Raw genomic sequence first — 22,683 nt, forward strand, 5'->3', positions numbered from 1 at the left:
GCGAAGGATCATAAAAGCCTTTGGGCACTACAGAGGTGGGCTAGGCTGCGGAGCTGGACACCCCCTGACACCCATGGGATGCCGGATCTTCGACGGAACGCAAGCGGTGCACCCACGGCGCGCACCCACGACGAGAAGTCAAAGCTACTAGCTGAGAGGTTCTTCCCAGATGTCAGGGTCGTGTATGGGGGTACCAGTAGTTTATTGTTGTAGCACGAAGAATGGAACATCAGCCAGCTCGTGCAGTACCAATATACATGCGGTGCACGGCCCTAGCCCCGTGACACCAGACCCGGATATAGACCTGTCGGACCTCGATCACAACCCGCCACGGACAAAATCAGACCTGGACGTCCCTAAGGAGGTAAACGCGGAGGACATCGAGGCTATTATCAAGAAGACAGCGGCTTGGAAGGCCCCCGGCGACGACCAGATCCCTACGGGCCTGCTGAAAATCTGTGGTGAACCCCTATGGGAGATCCTAGCGGATATAGCGACCGCAAGCTTTAGGCTAGGATACTACCCGGAGCGCCTCCGCTCGGCAAAGGTAGTCGTTATCCCTAAGCCGAACAAAACGACAGCCCAAAAGCAGGCCCCTAGCGGCTGGCGACCGATAGCGCTGCTTAGTACGATAAGGAAGGTGATAGAGGCGGTGATGTGCCAGCGTATCACTACCGTCGCGGAGACGGCCGGTCTGCTACCAAACGGCCAAATGGGTAACCGAAAAGGGCGGTCCACCGAATTAGCGATACGTATAGTTGAGAACGTAACCCATACAGCGTGAAGGCGCGGAGGGATCGCCTCACTACTACAACTTGACATCAAGGGGGCGTTCGACACAGTCAACTATAGGCGTTTGATTTCCATACTAGCCCGGAAGGGCTACCCGGAGTGGGTTCAGGAACGGGTACACAGCTTCGTAGAGGATAGGAGAGTACGCCTCCAGTTCGACGGTAAGGAGTCAGAGCCAATCCCTCTAAGAGCTGGCGTCCCCCAGGGGTCGCCACTCTCCCCGATACTATTTATCCTATATATCTCGACACTATATGAGGAACTAGCGGAGAAACACCCCCTACTCTTAGTCGTGGGGTTCGCGGACGATACGAACCTACTTAGCGTTAGCACAGACACGGGCACGACCTGCCGCCGACTAGAGGACGCTTGGGCTACGTGCCAACGGTGGGCCGCCAGGCACGGGATGGAGTTCGCTCCGGATAAGAGTGAGCTGTGTGAAGGTCAACCCTCGCAGACTCACTACAACCAGGTGACTTACAGCTGGAACACCTGCCATGGCAGTGCCAGATGGGAAGCCAATCATAACCCTTGTAGGAGCCCCGCCAAGCGTGGACGACTTAGTCGCGCTCCCTCAAACCTAAGTTGTGATCTTCTTTCCTTCGCTCCTTAGAGTAGAATCTTCGTCCATAGCACCTAATCGAGGTCTCTACCAATGCGATGCAACCCAGGTCGTGACAAGCTGATGCACTTCACTAGAACCCGAGACCCCTCCCCGCAGAGTATCCGTCTTGGAAACGCTACAGTAACGCCGACGGTCTCGGCAAGGTTCCTAGGGGTCTGGTTTGACCGCAAATTAACGTGGCACGCCCATACCGAGCGGGTTAAATCAAAAATGGCGACTCAGAAGCTAGCCCTAACAAAGCTAGTGAACATGGCGTGGGGCTGCGATCTTATACGGGCGAGACTACTATACACGTCGGTTATTCGCAGCGCGATTGCCTTCAGGGCGGCCGCGTGGCACACTATAAGCGAGGAACCAGCGGGACCAGCTAAGAGCCTAGTCGGGATACAGAATGAGTGCCTCCGAATAGTCTGCGGCGCCTACAAAGCGACACCGGTCCGCCACCTGGAAATAGAGGCAGCGATCCCGCCACTAGACCTCTATCTCAGTGCCCGGGCGGCGAAATTTGAAGAACAGCTACGGAATAACGGCAAAAGGAGCCTGCTTCGGAGCGCGAGCGCGAGAGCGTCACACATACTCCGACAGGATACGCCGGCGGGACGGAAGCGGGCGTCACAATCGCTCAGACCAGCGGGGTACACGATGGAGAAGGAGGCTAAGGGCTCCGAGTGGATGGGCAAGGAGAAGGAAGCCCCGGCCGCCCTCCTAGACCACTGGGAGAAGAGATGGCTCTCCGGGGCAGCACAACACGACCGCCAGCGACGCGCTATCGCCGAGGAGCCGGAGGGCCCCTCGATGCGAATGCCGAAACAGGGTAAGTACTCAGGCCTAAACCCACCGGAGGCGTCTACCCTATGCCAGGTCAGGACCGGAAAAATAGGACTATCAGCTTTCTTATTTAAGATAGGAGCCTTCGGTGTGTACTCGCCGCTATGTCGCTGTGGAGAGGCCCCCGAGACGGCAGAGCACGCAATCCTCCTTTGCGGCCTGCTGGAAGGATCGAGAGAGCGCCTACGGGCCACTATCGCACCATGGCCGCTACACACACGTAGAGACCTGGCGACGGCGACAGGGAAACCAGCAGTCAGCGGGACTATCACAAGGTGGCTACTCAGGACCGGTTGGATAGCGCTTAGGCCCGAATAATATCGATCTTCTCAGGGGGACTTTGTTAGTAGGGTGAGAACTAACATAGTATTGCGGCGGACGTAACGCAGTCGCTAATAGAGCGAACCTACGTAGCAGCGTGATACGAAAAGGTAGAGGAACCCACTGGTTAGGTGAATTCCATTCAATTAGATACTATAACGTTGCGCACTACTGCATTATAGCATCCTCCCCCCTAGGTGCACGCATCACAGCGTATGTATTTAGTCCAGCCATTAGGGCACAGTTTGACATACGGGAGTACTTGTAGAGGTACCGGGGGCTTCGAGCCTACGGCGTATTTAATAATATTTTGCTTTTCTATACGCCTATCTCGGCTCTATCTGTGATTATCCAGATTTAGACACACTGATCCTTGACTTCATTCTTCGTATCCTAAGCCGAGATGAACTGAAGCGCGGGAGAAGACTATAAGAGTATATAGCTGAACCGACCCCGAAATTTCAACTATGCACCGGCACGAGACGACCGTCATGTTGAGCAGACAAAGACGACCCTAGGCGCAATGTTATGCCTCAGCTTGGTAGAAGAAAATGGAAATTTTGAAATATGAGATTATGTATAGTCCACTGCGGTCTTAGTATATAGACAAGACTGTTAATTCATATGACAACCCCTCGCTTCGTCCAGCCATCTCGGCCTTTCCAAGTCCACAAGATCATACCACAACCTATCCAGATACTGAATGTCATTGCCCAGAAGGTCGAGGAGTAACACTGCTCTCCATAGCAGAAGACATCATCATCAGCTCCATCTGTCATTGACGGCGGTTTCTTCGCACCCATCTGGTACACAGCCGAGTATGTCAATCCCCACATAGTCGATCCAATCGCGGGAAAAACGGCAATGATGCCAAAATTTGTACCGAAGTTCTCCACACCCCAAATCATGGTGACAATGATCGGGGTTAAGCTAAATACGGCCCCATACCCGGCGCCGACCAAGCTCGAGACGATCCAGAACCGGTCTCCGTGATCCTGCACGAAGCCAGTCGCCAACACCATTGTCCCAATAGAGAGGATAATGCCGGCCGCGAGGATTAGAGCAATCCGCGAAACCGAAAGCTTCCGTCGGAGTGACGGCAGTGATGAGTCGAGGCCGGCCTGGTAGTGAGAACTATGGGGGCTCGGAGACAGGAGGTCGCTAAGAGAGCCTGATAGAAGACGAGCAACGGTGCTCGTGATGGCCACAATGGAAACGTGAGTTGCGGCCGACGTAACATTATCGTTTGAACCCGGGGAGTACAAGGTTCCGATGACCGTGCCAAGGTTGTTGAGGAAAGCCTCTCCTGGACCAATGATAAGCCAAAATCCAAGAGCAAACCACCACATGGTACGGTCAGAGAGAAATCTTCGTGTTTCGGCATTCAGCAGATATGTCTTCTTGAATTTGGAGTTGTCCTCATCCTCGCCGTCTATTCCCGAGTCCAGCATCGCCTCATCACTGGGATCCTCGACGGCACTGTCAGTGGCGCCATAAGATCGTTCAGATCTGCCTCGCGACAAGAGGGTGCTTCCTTCAAGAAAGCCACTCCGCTCTAATTCTTCAACGGCCTGGTCTATGAGCTCGTCCTCATCCACGATGCGCAGTGCAAATGCGCCAGATAGCCCTACCACAACAAGCAGTATAGCCAGAAACAAGAAAAAGTGGAAGACGTTGACTTCGCCTTTTGACCCATCCGGCAATCTTGTGTACAGCAGCCGGCTCCCGATCTGACTGACGACCATTCCGCTTAGGCCGAACGACGCGATCGGGGCCACAAGCATCAAGCCCCGGTGTTTCCCCTTCCCGAAGTTCTTCGCACATGTGGTAATGGAACTCAGATACATCGCTACGGTACCCACCCCAATTAGCACGAACGCGAGTACCATGTACGGGACAATCCCGTGGTTATTCCTCTCCCCTGCGCTCGATGCTATTTCCCCCTTGTGGTATAGAGCCGCTGCCAATCCATAGCCTGTCCCAAGCAGAACCACGGCCAACAATGACAGAGGGCTGGGGCCGACTCGATCGCAGATGTACCCGAGCAAGGGCACCGGAATGTACATGGATATACTCATGGCGCTCGCGATGCCATTGATCTCAAACTGCGAAAAGTGCAGCTGGGATTGGAATCGTGGGCCATAGAGAGAGAACACGGTGATGGAACCGGCGCCCATGGACGAGAGAATGGCGGATACGAAGGAGATGGTTCGGAGGAGCTGTGCTGTGCGTCGCGTGCTCGACGTCGAAGAGCTATCGCGGATAGAGCTTTGGGAACTGGCGGGCCCCAAGGTGGACGTGGAAGGAGATCGGATTAAGGGGGCACCAGGCTGGTCGGGTGATGATTGTTGGCTCGCCATAATGACCGGCGTCGGAGCGAACGGGAATGCGAAAAGGACTGTTTCCAGTGACACTGGGCTTAGTGATGGTGTTAAGCGAGCTAGCAGTTGGCGATCGCATCGGTAAACCCGTCTGAAAGACGCGAAATGCAGCAAATAGTTGCTAATTAAGATGGTTTTGACATTGGAAACATGAATGGCTTGCCACGCTAGGTTGTCGAGCTGATACCGTCAGCAGTTCCGACGCCTCGGGAGCGCTAGCTAGCACACCCGAGATCGGTAACTTCGGGTTCCGGTTCGTAGGAGACCTGCCGCAATGCCCGCCTTTCAGCCGCCGCCGCCTAAGGTCGCCACAGGTTTCTTGCCAACTCGAGCCACATGAGATGAGTAGATGGCGATTTAATTAAAACTGGAAATGCCAGTTCGTTAAGGAAACGGAGCCGACTATAGAAGGGCTAAGATTCACTTCGAAAGTCCAGGTCGGCAGGGCAGGAACGGCACTACGCTTTGTCTTGGCGCCATTCTGCCGGTTCTCAGACTGGGAAGAGAACTCCCCGTGAGCAGCTATCATGGACAACCAACTTTGTCAGACCTTGGGCAACCTGAGGCTGGCAGATGATCAACCTGACTACCACGCTCGCAAAAAGAATCTCTCTCGCCTGATGAAGGATCTAACCAGCAACGAAATACGCCTTCTGAAGCAAATCCTTTCTCAGGTCACCTTGCAAACCGACATCATCTCGCGACTGCCTCTTGAACTGGTCCTGTCGATATCAAACTACCTGGACCCAAGAGACATCCTGACCTGCTTCGCTATTTCCAAGACATGGCGTGCCGGCTTCAAAAGTGAACAAGTCATCTTCGCTCTTGCCGACAGGGTGTTTCCTTCACTTGTCTACAACGAGCCCAATGCTGGAGAAACTCGGCTTCACTCTGATTCGGTTGTCAAGGCACTCTGCACATGGACGAAGATAGCCGAGGGGAGATACGGCATCAAAGCCATGACGAAATATCGTGGGGACGCAGAAACCTCCTTTGTTGCGGATACTGAGGTTTATTCCGCCACAGAACTCGAGTCCATGTCGAATCGCGCTCCTCTCCACGTATCCGGATCCCCTGACGGGGCTCTCGACTCAGTCAAGGCCCTCTATGGCTATGGTAAAATAGCTTGGAGCACGACTACGGATGGTGTTGTCGTCCTCGATTGCCTACGAACCAGGTCACGCCAGATCTTCGCTGCCTCCGGCATGCGCCTAGCTGATACGGGCCTCGTACCACTGGCCCTTGGAGACAAGCTCGTGGTCGCTGGCATGTATCACTATTTGTGCGGATGGGACATCGAGACCGGCACGCATAAACGTGTCACTCTCCCCTGTCAGCTTGAAGACGCCGCCACAATCGGATTCAAAGTCGTGGTTTGGATGACGAACAAAGAGATGCTGATCTGGGATTTTGGGCGCAGTTTACTGCCTGTCGCGTTGCCTGAATCGCTGTTGACAACCTGTCTTGACAATATCCAGTGCCAGGTTCACCCAAACTCCAGCACGGTACTCTTGAATGCTTTGGATGCCAGTACTGCTGTGCAGGGTTCCCTTCGCTACACTCTCTACGAATTCAGCGATAGAAAGCTGGCCCAAACTTATTGTTTTGATCTCCCGCGCGAAGACCCGAAGGGTAAGCTACTTCGGGGCCAACCACTTGACCATCTTGGGCACAAGTTTATTCGTGCAGACTCTTACGGATTATTCACAATGGGCGGCTTCAAATATTTTGTCGACCGGTCCGAGACGGGGTCTATATCCCGCTTCCTCATCGTCCAGTTCAACGTCTACAAGAAGCGGTTTTCCCTTCAATACTTTGACATTCCGGAGATCGGCGTAGGCACGTCCAACTTTTCCTGGCACGTCTGGAATAATCAACTGTTCGTCCAACCTGACCATTTCGAGGAGAATTCCGCCGGATACGAACGCGCGCTGTCAACCATATACCAGTTCAAATCTGAGACGAGCGCAACGGGAGGCGGACGGCCGGGTCAAGGGCGGGAATGGCAGGAGCTTAGTCAGAAACCTCGATCTGAATACGTTTGTGTCCATGGTGATGACGACTTTTTGTTGTTGCTCGGGGACAGGGAATACACGAGTTGGAGTTTCGCGTCGAACGATCTCGACTCGGCTTAACTCTCCCAAGGTTCACTCAACTAGAGGAACAAGAGGTGACACCCATTCGCCCATTGCCAACATACGAAAATGCCATTGCGAGAAAAAAGGCCGAAACCAAACCACAAAGCTGCAATTATCTTTCTTCTGCCAAGAACGCTCAGTCCGGGTCCTCAGCAGGGAAAGAGGGTTTGACCATGTCGAGCCATAGCCATGGGGTCACGTTGGTAGACTTCTCGAGCAACGGCGCACGGCTGGCGTTAGGAACACGGGAGCAAACAGTCGAGCTCTAGGATGCCGGTAACGGCGACTGCGGTCCATCCATATCCCTCCTAAGCAAACGAGGAACAACCAACTAAAAGATTCTGGTTGACTGAAAAGTCCATCAACATTGAGGATTGCACATACGGTGTCACTTACACTGCTGGCTATCAGTACCTGCACTTACGCCAAAGTAAGCATCCAAATTCAGCAACCATGATACCCAGTCAATTGTGACTAATAACTCTGTAAACAGATGGTTACGACAACGGTGGAACCGAAAAGTTTGATCATTATCATGCGGGTTTTCCACACAGTTTCCCGTGAAGACGTTGAACTTTAACATTCTGATCAACACAACTCAGGCGCCAGCGTATGTTATTCCTAGTATTGCTTTCTTTCGAGGATGGCAACCTCACCCAAGCTGAACCCTGGAGCGAGTACATTCCAGCCCAGGCAGAACCAGGAGCTGGATGCTCAAAGCCAGCAAGGCCACCAACCACTGTAAACCCATCAATCTCAGCAACCGCCTGCTCCAGTATACTATCAGAACTGTTCCTATCCGCCATACCCCGGCCATTATCCGCAGTATCAGCTTCATAACTATGTACGCGCACCGCCTCTATTACCTTTCCAGTAGAACCAGCAGCCTTATGCATATGGGCTGCCTCACCCGCCGGATCAACCTGATCTAAACTGGTAGTCTGGTCTGTCGCAGTATACACCACATCCTCAGCACCCCCAGCAGTTTCCGATCCCGCAACACCAAGGGCCTGCACAGTATTACCCTCCGCCCTCATACGTCCATGGGTAATCTCGCCCGCAACCTCCCCAGCAACCTCCGCCGCCTCTCACTTATCAGCCGTGCGGCTCTGTGCTTGCCAAGCCGCAGCCATCCGAACCCAGAGCAGTCCAACAAGTTGTCAAGTCGAGAGATGAGGCGAGGAGAAACGGAGAACTCAAGAGGAGGAAGAGTCTCACGAGGCCCGAGAGAAGGCTGACGAGCATGATCGTGAGGCCAAGGAAGTAGCAAAACGAGAAGCGCAAGCAGCAGATTGCCAAGAGGAAGGTAGATGCAGTAACAGCCGCCGGTGCACTAACTCAGCTGTTACTGGTCGATCGACTGAGATCACTGCTGGAAGCCTCCAACACAGCAAACCTCCAGCCGATTTGTACGAAGATGGTGATCAGCCAGGTACACCAGGGTTATGCTGTCGGATATGCGAGATGGGGCCTTCAAAATTTCGTGGAGCAGCTACCGCTTGTGCTGCAGGTATTGTGCGACTCAGAAGATGGCGAACACAGGGGCCCACATCGCATGCTCTCGAGATGTGACGACGTCGCCACGATTGACTGATATGAGGTTGCCATCCGCATGCACGGTGAATACGACTTGCGTCCAATAAAAGGCGGTGCAACCCTTAGATTTTCAGATTGGCCACCAGAAGTCGCGAGGCTCGAATATTGCCTAGAAGTGTTTGTCACCTGCTCAAAAGAGTTGCGTCTGAGAAAAAGCCAGCAATCCCGACCCTTGCCGTCGTTACCTGCGACTTCTGGCCCGATGCCACGGATTAACAGGCATTCGACGTCAGTATGGCCAAGAATAGACGGATTATCGTCACGTCAGAATCGTACCAGTATCGTCAATCTCACCAGGTAGGGCCCCCACAGTCCTAGAGCCATCCCTTAATTTTACTCCGGCAGAAGAAAAGCCGATCGTTGTGGGCTTGAACCACCCTCCATATGACCTAGCGACGGCTACCTCCAAGTCATAGTATCCACCTAGGCCAACGCTTCCCCCTGTTGAAGAACTGAGGTCGGCTCTTCCAGTACGGCCGAATTTGTCAACGGCGTCACCTGGACTAACTCTTTCTCCCCTTCGAGGATCTCCTTCTTCACAGCGTCGAGGGCCGAACGATCCTTTCCGATTACAGAACAGCCCTCTCCCGGGACCAAATACACCTTCCAGAAGTCTGAACAGCCTCGACCCTGGGCCATATATTCCTCCTTCCAGTACTCCCAAAGATTCGACCCTTACCTCCGTAGGATAGTGAGCGCAGATATATAAAGGGCACGGCGAATAGTGTTGTTTCCAGTAATTGGGGACCAGCAATAATTTCTATTGATGATGAAAGAAAGACACAATCACCACGGAAAGGGTGGAGTAGTACTTCATAGTTTCAAGTTCGTCTTTGAACGAAATATCTCAGAATTGGTGACGGAACAAGGCGGGTTGAACCTCGTCTCATTGTAAACTATACGATTGAATACTTGGGAGTAATCTTATCTTGCGAAAAAAGTACCCTTGAGGACTATGCTGGAATGCTGATGTGCAAGTCAATGAGGTCTAGATTTTATACGCTGCATATCATTCCATATCATTCCATATTGAGTACGGTGAGCTGCATGCTGCGGAAGTGAAAGAGAAGTCGACTGGTCGCTAGCTGCTCCCATTGTCCCGCTTTGAATCAACATACCACCGACCTCCTCTGACCGGAGCCATTTGGTTCTTCCCTAAGAACAGACGGGTCGATGCCCAGAGTTGCTCACGTCGAGTAGTGTGCGCCAGTGATAAGACCAACAGTGAACTCGGCCAGTCAGCAAGTTATCAGGATTCGAAACTACCGCACACGATTCCTTAATCAATGCTCAACGTCTTTGACATGGTTGTAGCTCGATTGTAGCCGTATCCATCACTACGCGTTGCCGACCGGGCATACAAAGTCAGCAGAATAACGAATATACTGAGCATTATCAGGAATGCCACGACTTTTGTGATGTTCCCTCTTTCGTACACTAGGTCACCAAATACCTTGCGTGTTGTCGTAAATGCCTTGTTTGAAATACAAAAGATAGTTGGATACAACAAGAGGAAACAAAGAATGCGGCCTACCGACATTATACAAGCCGACGTGGGGGGATTCAGCTGGGCCAAAAGCTTGATCTCTGTTCGCCAGGAAACAAGTAGATATCGTCGCAGGACTGCGATGTCTGAAACTTCTACATGACGTGGGGGAGGGGGGGTTTCTTGAGGGTTCATGGCATCTTTTTCCGGCGACATCAGGCCTAGCGTCAATGCCACTTTTACTCAGGCTCGTCTCAGTCCAATGTTAGTCACACAGCCTAAGGAGCCTGAGTAATAACAATTTATACACAGTTATGCAGATAGAGCGGATCCGAACAGAAACTGTATCTTTCCACGCCGTAGTCCCCATAGTCAGGGAACCACCCGGCAGTCTCCCAATCCACAACTCCGGACAATCTTCCACTTACCCTATTACCCAAGATATTTCGTATGTTCAAGTCGCCGTAAGTGAATACGATTCTGTGGTCAGACCGATGCACAATATCTGGGACGTGGGGATTCCGTGATGTTTCGTTGAACTCGTGCTCCGTCCGGAAAGGCCCGCTAATTTCACCTCGAGTATCATCGTATTCAACAGCGGTGTTTATTCTAGCGTCACAGCATGGTTCTTCGACTGTATTTGTGATTGTGCCTTGTAGAGCCGAGTCTCTTCGAAGCCCGCGTAACATCTTGAGACAAAGCTGTAATTCATAGACGAGGGATCGTAATTTCTCATCGCTCAACGTGTTAATGTAGAACCTAAGCGGCCTTCCAGGCTACCGCGATGTTAGTAGGTAGCAGTCTTGGGCCTGGAAGAGTCTGCTTGTCGGATGCGTTGGGCTAGATGCAGCCAGCGGGTTGCTTCTGCAAAGCGGGATACAATATCTGGGGCGAAAGGATCTGGAGCAGAAAGGTCTGCGTGTCACACTCTGGATAAGACGTGTTGCACGATCTGGGCGTAATTTGGCCAATCCACAGATGTAGTAGCAACACAGGTCTAATGTTGTAATTAAATGTACAGAAGATGAATGAGCACAGAACGATTGGAGTGGGGGGCCTACACCGTGACTCTCGACCTTGACCTGGAAGAAGCCTTTTGCAAATGCGTCCGTAGCAGATTTTTCGACTAGCAATAGATTGAAGGGCCATTCGCTGCCGGCTTTCCACAGCGGAAAAGTACGACTTCAACCATTCCTCGTGTGGTGAACTCGGAAAAGCCGCAAGCATCTCCTTTCGCGGCTGAATCGAGCACATGATTAGTTCCATATCTCGTCATGAAAAGGACTCGAAGTGCTTAAGCTGAGTAAGGACTGACAGTATCAGAGTTCATGCTGATCTGAGGAAATATGTGTGCCACAACGAGGGGATCTATCCATGAGCCTTGGCTACCTGTCAGGTAACAGATTCCATCTCTTGCAGTTATGGACCCAATGATGCCCTTGTCACAGAGTGGGCGACAAGGATGGTCTTGAATAGCTAGGTAAAATGTCAGAATCCATCCATAAGACTTTCGTAAAGAGTGTATGAAGAGCTCGCATCTTTCAACACAAGACAGAGGATAGTCCAGTTGCATTATTCCCGCTGAGGCTGCAGACACGCAAAAGATAGCGCGCAGCTTGGTCTTGATCAACAGAGATCTGCAGAAAAATTGTAAGCAACTCTCCGTCTGGGTGCGTCAATCCCGCTCCGTGGACAAGGGCCAGAGCTGTCTCAAATCGCTCGGGGTGTTCATATTAGACAACGCGAAAGTCGAATTACTACGGACGAAGGAAGCAAAATAAGAACGCGTTTGAGTTCAGGGGAAGGCTCTATGCCAAGCAATGGATGTGAAGTCGTCCGATGGCTCTATACATGATTGGGCAGTGAAGCGCGATCCGCAATAGTATATGAGGCGCTGCGATTTGTCCAATCTCATAGCGTAGTGGTTACAGGAAGCCCACTTCAAGCATACGTTTCAGCACTTACATGCAGCCCTAATGAGAGCATTATACGGAACCTATCTCCACAAGAAAAACCGGGATGAATAACCCCAAAACCACTAGTAGAAGACAGCTGGAGCGCCTGTTCACATACGGTTCAAGGCAATACTAACTCGGTGTACTCGGCAGCCTTCTCGCACGACAAGACCGTCAAACTCTGGGCGGCCAATGCAGGTGCGCTGCAGAGAACAGTTGATACTATTCTTGTATCAGGAACTATCTGATTCGAAAGAAATATCCAATATGTGCCAACTAATACTGGGCCATCGCTGTTAACGGCTCGCAAGAATCCGGTCTGTATAGTAATATCGCCAACTCATCTCCACCGAACAATTGAATACCACCCTTTCATCCCAGTCTATTCAAGGCGATCGCCTCGGGTATGGTCTCAGGACAGACCGAGGCTGGATCACACACTGTGGACAGAGAATTCTCTGGCTGACACCAGACTTCCGGCCATCATGCTCAAATATATTTCGGTTGACAGTGACCACTGGGTATGGTTCAGGTAAGATCAGCATTATGTGTTTTTCACGAGAATAGATCCAGGATTATGGCTTTCCCTTGGAACGTTGATATACGTCGTATGTTCTAGTCTTCTTATTACCTTTGCAGGAGGGTCCTAAACAGGAGTTGGATATATACTCGTAAAAGGTGATCTTCCTAGTGCTTTTGAGCATACTTTACAACTACGTTTAATACGATTATATGCAAAACTGTGTAAGCTGTGGTGGTAAATTTGTGTTCTATTCTTATGCCTTGCGTCATTGACCGTTTCCGCCCACAGTCAATTAATTACTGCCAGCATGAACCATGTCGAGCCGCAGTAAGCTAAATGCTTGTGATACTAACAACTCGTATTACACCTACCCTATGGATGCTGCTACGTAATATCGCGGTCTAGCTCTTTACGCACCACAATACCGACTTGCTGTCCACGACTCCCATGCGACCGGACAACCAGGTAGGGGCGGCATGATAGCGCTATTGGTGCGCAATTTTTCTTTGCCTGAACGATGAGTCGACGTGGGTTGAATCTGAAGATAGACGAAAGTCTAGTGATATGTCCAGCCACAAGTTATTGACGGAAGCCCTCCGTGATATGCACGTTTTTACTTCTCCACGATGTGGTATTAGGGACCAAGCTCAGGCCAAACTCCGGCCGGGCTCGGGCTTAAAGCGGCGTGGCTCAGGTCCAGATGTGGCACCCTGCCGGGCATGGATACTTTACCTACGAGATTCCTGATGGGCCAAAGGTGATGTCATTTTCAAGCCTGCGGGACGCGGCCTGCAGCCCAACGGGCCCGTCTCAGCCAAGCAAGTCTAGATTGAAACACGACCTGGAGCTGCCGGATTCATCTGCGTCACGCTCGATCAGACATCACGAAATGCTCGTCACTGGTGTATTCACTCTGGATCAGAGTGTCTAGTCTGACTATCGGACGAATCTGTGTGAACATCCTGGCAATCGTAGCCGTGAAGCATCGGCAGAGCATTACGTATTGCGTGCTATCTCGAGGAGGTGACAAGAATAACGGCGCACCAAGGGCGTAATAACATGGGATACCCCGATTTTGCAGTGCAGTAGACCAGGCGTAACTCGATCCCACCTGAGTCTGAAAGCTGATCATAGATGGGTGAGCATTATTGCTTTCTGATGAGTTGTTCTGACAGACACTTGACCTGGCTTGTTTTAAGGATCGACACCATTGGACAGGCGGTACGCACAGCTACCCTTGCTAGCGGTACATCGTCATTGCAAATCTGCGCCAAGCTTTCTTGCCAATGCTGGTTCGGTTTTTTGGTGGTGCTACCCCAACCCGACTCAAGATGATCCCTGCTATTTCGATGCGTCAATCAGTCGCTAGCAGGAGACACAACCTGCGATTCAAGAGCGTTGCGTGAGTGTGTTGCAAGGGGCAAACCGTCCATCTCATGTCTCCCAACTGTCGGATGCAAATACAGTTGGGTACCTGGACTAGGAATTAATGTGATTGGTGATATCCCTGCGGCTTGGGGGCATTGACAGCTCATCTTGGGCCCTACCCCGCATAAAGAACGGTGTGCGATACGGTCAACCGACCGGCCTACCTGACCTGCCCTATTTAAAGGGAGCTTGCTGGGAAAGCATTGCTAGCTACCTGACCTACCTTCCTGGAGCTCCTCTTCCCCAGGTGGCTCGGCTGAACAAAAAAATCTCTGACTTACTGCCCATATTCCCGCATTCGTCGGAACGCCCTAAACAGCAAGACAACCACCGTAGTCATGGTTCATCTCGCCTCCGTCCCTCAGGACCACGAGATCAACGCAGGCACCCTGCCCGAGGCGGTGAAGAAGATCTCCATGCAGCTTAGTAACGATGAAGATCAGTTCACAACGAGTATCTATGGCAGCCGATTTGCTGGCGAGGACCTGCCGAGGCACGAAATTCCCGAGAACGAGATGCCCCGGGACATTGCCTACCGCATGATCAAGGATGAGCTGAGTCTTGATGGAAATCCCATGCTCAAGTCAGTAGCCTCACCTTGACATCAACTTGTGGTCGTTTTTCTAACCTGTTCTTCTCCACAGCCTGGCCTCGTTCGTCACTACCTACATGGAGGAGGAGGCCGAGAAGTTGATGACGGAGTCCTTCTCCAAGAACTTCATCGACTACGAGGAGTACCCCCAGTCTGCAGACATCCAGAATCGATGTGTCTCCATGATTGCGCGCATGTTCAACGCGCCGACCAGCGACGAGAACTGCATCGGCACGTCATGTGTGGGTTCATCCGAGGCCATTATGTTGGGCGTACTGGCCATGAAGAGGCGCTGGAAGAACAAGATGAAGGCTCTCGGCAAGTCCACCGAGAACCCCAACATCATCATGTCATCCGCAGTTCAAGTGTGCTGGGAAAAGGCGGCGAGGTACTTCGAGGTGGAGGAGAAGCTGGTCTACTGCACAAAGGACCGTTTCGTCATCGACCCCGAGGAGACGGTCAACCTCGTCGACGAGAACACGATTGGCATCTGCGTCATCCTCGGCACCACATACACGGGCGAGTACGAGGACGTCAAGAGTGTCAACGACCTCCTCGTTAAGAAGGGGCTGGACACGCCCATCCACGTCGACGCTGCCTCCGGTGGCTTCGTAGCGCCTTTTGTCATTCCCGACCTCGAGTGGGATTTCAGATTAGAGAGGGTCGTCTCCATCAACGTCTCTGGCCACAAGTACGGACTCGTCTACCCTGGCGTTGGCTGGGTAGTTTGGCGAAGTGCCGAGTATCTCCCCAAGGAACTCGTTTTCAACATTAACTACCTGGGGGCAGAACAGTCGTCTTTCACGCTGAACTTTTCCAAGGTACGTCTTCCGGTCTCGGTATATTTATTACATTCACTGCGTGCGTGGAGTAGGCGGTTTGCCGCTTATCTCACCAACTCGTACTCAAATTGGCTGTCCATATCCGTGCAGTTGAGCCAGATGATTGGTGCCATCGCGGGTATAGTCTTTATGTTCCAGCCTCGCTACACGTAAAGATAGAGCCAATATCTTGTCTTCACTATCGATTTGCTTATCTAGGTTTACTAATTGTCATGTGAACAGGGAGCTAGCCAGGTCATTGGGCAGTATTATCAGGTTAGTACACAAAACTTCTGCCCCTTTTGAACGCGACTATACGCCGTATGAACCCGGATACCTGACGTTTACCCTCAAACCCCTCCATCAACGTCAGAAAAAAAACCCCACTGACCGTTCAAAAAGTTGATACGACTTGGCAAGAAGGGCTACCGCGCCATCATGAGCAACCTCACTCGCACGGCGGATTACCTTTCATCAGCTCTTGAGGCGCTTGATTACACCATCATGAGCAAGAAGTCTGGCGAAGGGCTACCGCTAGTCGCCTTCCGCTTGAAGGAAGACGCGGACCGCAATTGGGACGAGTTTGCCCTGGCTCATAAGTTACGGGCCAGAGGATGGGTAAGCTGTCTCCTCACTGAGCAACCGAAGAACAGGAAAAGCCCTGACGCCCCTTTTTACAGGTCGTTCCGGCTTACACGATGGCACCACACACCGAAAACATGAAGATGCTCCGAGTCGTCGTGCGAGAGGATTTTACCAAGAACAGGTGTGACGCCTTGATCTGCGACATCAAGCTTTGCAGTGGGTTGCTTGATTCGATGGACAAAGATTCCATCAAGAAACACGACGAGTTCGTCCGCAGACATACCATGCGCAGCTCCGTTTCAAAGCACAATCACCCCGAATACAAGGCGAGTGCTCCGTGTTTTAGCATCGCGCAAACCCCGAGACTAACACGTTTTCCTCTCACAGAACGAGGAGCACTCTCTCCAAGGCAAGCACGGCAAGACGCACTCGATCTGCTAGATTTGCGAGGTATACTGGCCAAGTTCGACGGCTATTTGGGACTACCTCTTTCTCTTATAGACACGATGTAAACATGTAGAATCGACGAAAAAGCACATGCTGCGTTAGACCTGTTAGCAATACTGGGATCACATGGATGACTTGTTCAATCTCGATTATCTCGATTAAATTCAAGAACAAAGAACAAGTTATAAAAGAAAAAAATTTACATGAAGTCTTAGTCTGCTCAACGTGATATGTCAATACATAATCAATTAGATCAGGAGGCAAAATTGTCCGGTCGAGGGGCACTTGCAAAGTCGTGAGTGTCAATGATCCCCTGGTTGGATCACGACGACGCCGGAGCTGTGGATAGACTGACGCGGCAAGATCAGACACAAGCTCCTTCCTTCCGCTCTGCGCTATCCATTATCAAGACCTAGAAAAGCGGAGAACGGATGAAATGGCGCACCAAGGATGGAATTTTATGGAGGTAGGACGGTATCCCAGTATAGTAGATAGAAATATCTCAGTCAGTCCACTGGGTGCGTCCTTAATTCTGTGTTCTGCCTACGAGAGGGGATTTGTCACTCTCCTGGTACAAACACCTCAATCGAATCAACTTCATGTACGTATCTAACTCTATTTAATTGGGTTTCGTGCGGGAGGAAGAATTGATTCTCAAGGACCTCCCCTCCCCCCCTTATATAGTCGTGGTGAGATTTCAGATCGATGAATACACTCTTTTGCTGCTCGCATGAACCGGCATATGATACCACTGCAATCTGTGTACACCACCTGGGTCTGGAAAACAACACCAAGTCTAGAAATTGAGCAAGCTCTCTCCAATTGTTCGTTTCCGGCATGTTGACATCCCACCTCGGCGGCCCAAGCTGCTTCGCGGATCTTTCAAGAATGTCAGGACTATTGCTATATGGAAGAAAGACTGACTAGCCAGGCTCGATTGGATTAACTTTGCACGTAATTGAGTATCTATAATAAGCCGCCCGGATGGCGAAGGAGCAAAACATGCTCGACTCCGTCTTCGTCTCGGTCGCTTCTTCGAATCATCGTACGCCTACTTGTAACGACGCTCCAGGTGCTTTACACCTCTCTGTGTATTGCATATATATGGCCTGATGCTGCTCAAGATTATATACTGCTTAAAACACCCCACGTGATAATTTGGGGTTTCGAGAATGGCTTCTCATAATTGTGAGCTCGAAGCCATTCTAGTCGACCTCCATGTCCGTATCTATCGTCGCTGCGTCTACATCAGTCGAAGCTGGAGACGAGTGAAATATGATTTGGGGAGCAACATATCCAGTCGAACTCGTCTGACCGAAGATCCAGGAACGGCCAGGAAGACATTATGGTCGCGCTTGTTCTTCCCACCCTCATTTACTCTTACACTTGAGGAAGTCCTATGGCGATAGTTAGACTCGTATCCGCTGCTATAAAGAACATAGCAAATACCTCCAGCCGTGGATTATATATATCTATATATATATATAGCGGACATACGACGAAACAACACTACTCGATACATGTACTGCGGAGAGGACCAAGCGTATAAACCTAGGCAGAGAAAACCGTAGTAATTGAGCACTCGGAGATCTGGCATAATCCTCAGATTGCGAAAATAGTTGTATGCAAATTGGGTGCATCTTAGTCCCACTCCTTTAAAGTAACAGGTTCTGCGACGCTCATCCCAGGTGTCTTGTCTTGCGCAAGATCGGGTTGCTACTACGGTTCTAAGTGTTCCGACAGGTACGCAACCGGATTATGCTTGCAAAGGGTTTGTCTATATTTGAGTATCACTATTGAAAGGTAAGGACACCAAATCCTACCCGGGTATATTGCGATTCCAAGTGTAACAAGACTTGGACACGGTTGCTATTACCACAACCGTCTACTGCTCTCCCAACTTCTCAAGCCACTCGCCGACAACAGTCTTGATCTCCGCTAGCAACTCCTGCTTCCTCTCCTCGCTACACCAACTCCCCAACACCGAGCCCTGGGCAATCCCCTCCCATTCGCGAATGGTCAGCCCGAAGTTATCTTGCAACGCATAGTAGTTCTCCAGGATATACCCGCCGAAGTACGCGGGATCATCACTATTGATGCTAAACCGGACGCCCGCATCAAGCAACTTCCTCAGTGGGAACTCGGCCACGGACCCAATGCACTGCAACTTCACATTGGACAGCGGACACAGCGTCAACAACGTCTTCTGCTCCACCAATCTCTTCAACAGCGCTTCATCCTCGACGGACCTCAGCCCGTGATCGATCCGCTGCGCATCCAGCACATCCAGCGCCTGCACGACATAATCTGCGGGCCCCTCCTCGCCCGCATGCGTGGTGCGGCGAATTCCCGCCTCCTTCGCCGCGACGAACAGCTCCTCCCACATCTTAGGCGGGAACGGCTTCTCGGACGAATCCATCCCGATAGCCGCAAACGTGCCGTCCGCGAAGTAGCCCGCCCCCTTGGCCTCCTCGAACGTCTTCATGGCGTCGGGCAGGGGCAGGTGCTTAAGCAGACACATGATAAGCTCGGTGCTCATGTTGAACTCGGCCTGGGCCCTCCGCTGCGCCGCTTTGAGCCCGGCGACCATGGTGCTAAAGGAAACGCCGCGGGACGTGTGGGCCTGGGGGTCGAAGAAGACCTCGGCGTGACGGACATTCTGCGAGGCCGCCTTGGCGAAGTAGGCATAAGCCAAGGCCTCGAAGTCGGCCGCGTCCACGAGGGCCGACATGGCGATGTAATAATAGCCCAGAAAGTCGTCGAGATTCTGGAACGTCTGGTACCGGGCGTGCAGCGACTCCACCGAGGCGAAGGCGGCGTCCTTGTCCACGGGGAGCGCGATGCCGTTCTTGGCCGCCAGCTCGAACAGCAGCGACGGCTCCAGCGAGCCCTCGATGTGCATGTGGTGCTCGCACTTGGGCAGCGCCGCTAGGAAGGGGTGGAGCGGTGATTGGCACATCTTGGCAACGGTCTTTACGCGGCGGGCGGTGGAATACCGAGTCAAAGTAAAGATTGGGAGGTTTGACTGCTCTTTACCGTCTTCGACTCAGTCGGCGTGATGAGCAGTAGCTCAATTTCGATCACCGCGCCGCCATCCTCAGTATTAATTGAAGGCAGACTTGGAAATTTCAGCGGAATGCGGCCGAGGCAAGTGGAGATGGTGAGTCAAGAGCCAGCAAAAGAGCGCATTCTAGTCTGCAAATTCTAGTCGTCACCGACCAAAACGCCAGCAATAGCGATTCCAAATTTTCTGCTTCTCAACAACCTGCGAGGGTTTCGGCGACGTCCGCGCTGCTAAAAGACGGGCTCTTAGAATGCCCCTTGCATCTTTTTCCCAGATGCCATTGTCATTGAAGTAGAGTTATCTAGCGAAGTGCCGCTTGTCCATGCAAGATCGCCATGATACTTCTCTAGCGGTGAGAGCCTCAACCGGCACTTGTAAATGCGCTGCGAGGCTGGCTTGCCAAACAGTAGCCACTAGCAAGTACTAGCGAAGTCAAGTGCTAAAGAAGCCTCGATCATGGCCAAGTCTGAGGCGCGCGCACTTTCGGTACCGGATCTGAGTCAACGGTTGACTGGCATTCGGCGCAGTGGAGCAGCATTTAAAAATAACAGCAAAAACGAGAGAAAAAGAAAAGCGCAAATCGAATGTTCGTCCAGTCGATCAGGCTTAGATCAAACTTGCCCTAGACCACCCGACAAGACAAGCATGACAAGCAGAACGTTGGCCGTGGTCAATTCGGCAGCAAACGGGCAACGATGCCTTGTTGTGAAAACATGACGGCGGGGCTGCCACATTGTTCCCGGCAACTTGATCGCTCTCAGCGTGTCAAAACATTAGTGGCTTCTTGTCGCTGCAAGGAGTCCCAGCTTGCAGGTCCGTTCGGGCAGGGAATTCCAAACCCCCTCTGGTTCCTGAACATCATATAAAGTCAATCCACAAGCCTATCCCAACCCTTTCCAAGGGAAGGAAGGGGAAACTTGGAAACATTAGCCAGGTGGGAAAAGACGGGAGCAAGCGATCCGTTGCTATTTGTAGTATGCGAGCCTTCCAGAAACAAGGGACAGCGAAATAGAGTTGGTTTCTGGAGCACGCATCGTCACAGGAGACACACACCTGCCCCGAACCCCCTTCAAGAATTCTCCGGAAAAATGGCACGAAGCATCGGACCAAAAAGCTTGAACGATTTAAAATAGTACTTTTGGCAGGTTTGATGGACGGGAAGGATCGATCGCGACGCGAACAGACGCCTTCCCCGTCCCCCGTCCCATGATAGTGATGAGATCAGAGGAAGACTGTGCACGCTCCATTCCACCTGCGCATGTGTGCAAGTGATGGTGAAAAAAGGGCAGGCAGCGCCTTGCTGGGTTTCGAAATTCGGAGAAGCCATCCCATCCTCCCCGGGCGCCACCGCCTGCCCATCCCAAATCATCGGATCTTGTGTTCAAATGTCGTCTGGATAGACTGCGATTCATGCCTGCAGACATGGGTGTGGTTCATTTACACCCCTTTTTTTTTTTTTTTTTTTTGGCTGCCTGTCTCCAAACGTACCGGTCCAATTTGTTTGCAACAAAACGCAATCTCCTGAGGAATCCAGGCATTCTGATCGAAAACTGCACGAATGGTGCAAGCCCGTAAAGAACCACCACCCGGGTACGGAACGGCTTGTGGCCTCTCCGGACAAGAAGTGATATCGTTGGAAACATCGGTCGTTGATGGTGATACAAGGGTCGTTCGTTGCACCGTATAGCGAGAAACATGGCTGTACCACATCTATCTCCGAGACCATCGTGTCTCGCCCTACCAGGAGCATGGGTAAATGTCTTGGTGGCACCTGAAGAATCGCCAGCACATGTCCTCGGTTGCGCACACAGTCAATTGGTGGAGGGCCGCACCCAAGGAGGTCATGTTACGCAGTCATGACGGTTTGGTGAAGACTCGCCGACGCACAGCTTTCTATTGACAACTGCCGGGGCATGCATCTCTCGAGGCAGAGGGAGATAGAAAGAGAAAGAGAGGGTGATAGAGACTTGGCGCTATCCCAGGCTGCCCAGATCGCAGGCTCGCTTCCCCAGACGTTACCTTTCGGATGGTAACATCGGTAACGAGCTCAGACCGCCGCCCCCCCCAATTCGACTACTGTGCGGAGTAGTTGACTCGGTGAGCCTCCCCTCACGAGCGCGGTAGAGGATCACATTGCTCGTGTGCCGTCACACACACATGTGTCTGGTAGGACAAGTCACAATTGAACATCTAGAATAACTGGTAAAGAAGACCGGGGACGTTATTCGCAGGCGCTCTCGAGGTGAGCATTCAGGGCTAAGAGTCGCAATGAGGATCATGCTGATCTTGGCATGTGTCTCATTAATTGCGAGACAGTATTGCTCTGGGAAAGATCAGATCATGTTGAAGAATCTGAGAAACTGGCCCCACAGCTTAGGTACCTTTTGTTCTAGTTCAAGCACCATGTAGCATACCGAGCACATATCGAGTTGGTGAGAGGCGTAGGTCTGTTCAAGGCACAGAGGGTCAGGTGGCCTCCGCGCAGGCGCAGTAAACATGCACTGAAGCTACTGGTCATTCTGGTTTACTGGTCGATACACATAGCTGATATAGAACCGCTGTTCATAAGTTGCGTGGCCTTGTTACCTGAGACCACACCAGGCTCGAACTGGATTTGTCCGTTGTCCTGAGGCCTGGAGACGGGGAATTTTGCGGGGCCGATTTGGTCTTCCCGCACGTTCGGCAATCGGACGGGGTCTCATTCACTCCTCAAAGAGCCACTCGGCTCCACACACTCCATTAGGCACTGCTGCTTAGCAAGTCGGATATAGTCAATGCGGTGGGCCCTGGTCAGGAGTCAAGAGGAAAGAGGACGATGTGATGGGAGAACTTGTTTTCCTCGACCGGCCATGACTGTCGACAATCGGGAAAGTTGTGTGCCAATCGATGCTTTCCTAGGCTGTGTCTCGTTTTGTTCGGAGTACTGGGTTGATGTAGGTACACAGTAGTGCTCGGTCCATCAACTGTACAGGTCAGGTCCCGGGCCTCGTTGTCACAAGTTGCAGTTGCGATCTTCGGTAATTCGGCACCAATTTTCGTTTCTTTTTCTGCCTCTTCTGGTGTTGGTATCAGGAGAGACTTCGAAAGCACTGATGGCATAA

The 22,683-nt window shown here is 51.8% G+C and overlaps 4 protein-coding genes across 4 annotated transcripts; 2 read left to right on the forward strand and 2 right to left on the reverse strand.

Moving 5' to 3' along the window:
• Positions 1-2,878: 2,878 nt before the first annotated feature.
• BCR38DRAFT_451628 (major facilitator superfamily domain-containing protein) lies at positions 2,879-5,171 on the reverse strand. Its single transcript, XM_040861475.1, has one exon. The coding sequence runs from the start codon at positions 4,924-4,926 to the stop codon at positions 3,187-3,189; it is 1,740 nt and encodes a 579-aa protein (XP_040710003.1). The 5' UTR covers positions 4,927-5,171; the 3' UTR covers positions 2,879-3,186.
• Positions 5,172-5,474: 303 nt separating this feature from the next.
• On the forward strand, positions 5,475-7,082 carry BCR38DRAFT_490813 (uncharacterized protein; the record flags this gene model as incomplete). Its single annotated transcript, XM_040864571.1, has 1 exon — positions 5,475-7,082. One exon carries the CDS (start codon positions 5,475-5,477, stop codon positions 7,080-7,082), a length of 1,608 nt encoding a protein of 535 aa, XP_040710004.1.
• Positions 7,083-14,296: 7,214 nt separating this feature from the next.
• Positions 14,297-16,723, forward strand: BCR38DRAFT_120971 (pyridoxal phosphate-dependent transferase). Its single transcript, XM_040853472.1, has 6 exons — positions 14,297-14,656; positions 14,718-15,486; positions 15,730-15,762; positions 15,889-16,104; positions 16,167-16,397; positions 16,459-16,723. The coding sequence occupies exons 1-6, from the start codon at positions 14,412-14,414 to the stop codon at positions 16,510-16,512; spliced, it is 1,548 nt and encodes a 515-aa protein (XP_040710005.1). The 5' UTR covers positions 14,297-14,411; the 3' UTR covers positions 16,513-16,723.
• Positions 16,724-18,403: 1,680 nt separating this feature from the next.
• Positions 18,404-19,477, reverse strand: BCR38DRAFT_356188 (adenosine deaminase; the record flags this gene model as incomplete). The annotated part of the gene is made up of 1 exon (XM_040857007.1): positions 18,404-19,477. One exon carries the CDS (start codon positions 19,475-19,477, stop codon positions 18,404-18,406), a length of 1,074 nt encoding a protein of 357 aa, XP_040710006.1.
• Between the last annotated feature and the right edge of the window lie 3,206 nt (positions 19,478-22,683).

Source organism: Pseudomassariella vexata (assembly GCF_002105095.1).
Source record: "Pseudomassariella vexata strain CBS 129021 chromosome Unknown BCR38scaffold_24, whole genome shotgun sequence".
NCBI classification, from domain to species: Eukaryota; Fungi; Ascomycota; class Sordariomycetes; order Amphisphaeriales; family Pseudomassariaceae; genus Pseudomassariella; species Pseudomassariella vexata.

Coding starts and splice junctions, on each gene's coding strand:
- BCR38DRAFT_451628 (XM_040861475.1), bottom strand. CDS start 4,926: ATGGCGAGCCAACAATCATCACCCGACCAGCCTGGTGCCCCCTTAATC.
- BCR38DRAFT_120971 (XM_040853472.1), top strand. CDS start 14,412: ATGGTTCATCTCGCCTCCGTCCCTCAGGACCACGAGATCAACGCAGGC. Junction 14,657..14,717: donor GATGGAAATCCCATGCTCAA/GTCAGTAGCCTC, acceptor TCTTCTCCACAG/CCTGGCCTCGTTCGTCACTA. Junction 15,487..15,729: donor TCACGCTGAACTTTTCCAAG/GTACGTCTTCCG, acceptor TCATGTGAACAG/GGAGCTAGCCAGGTCATTGG.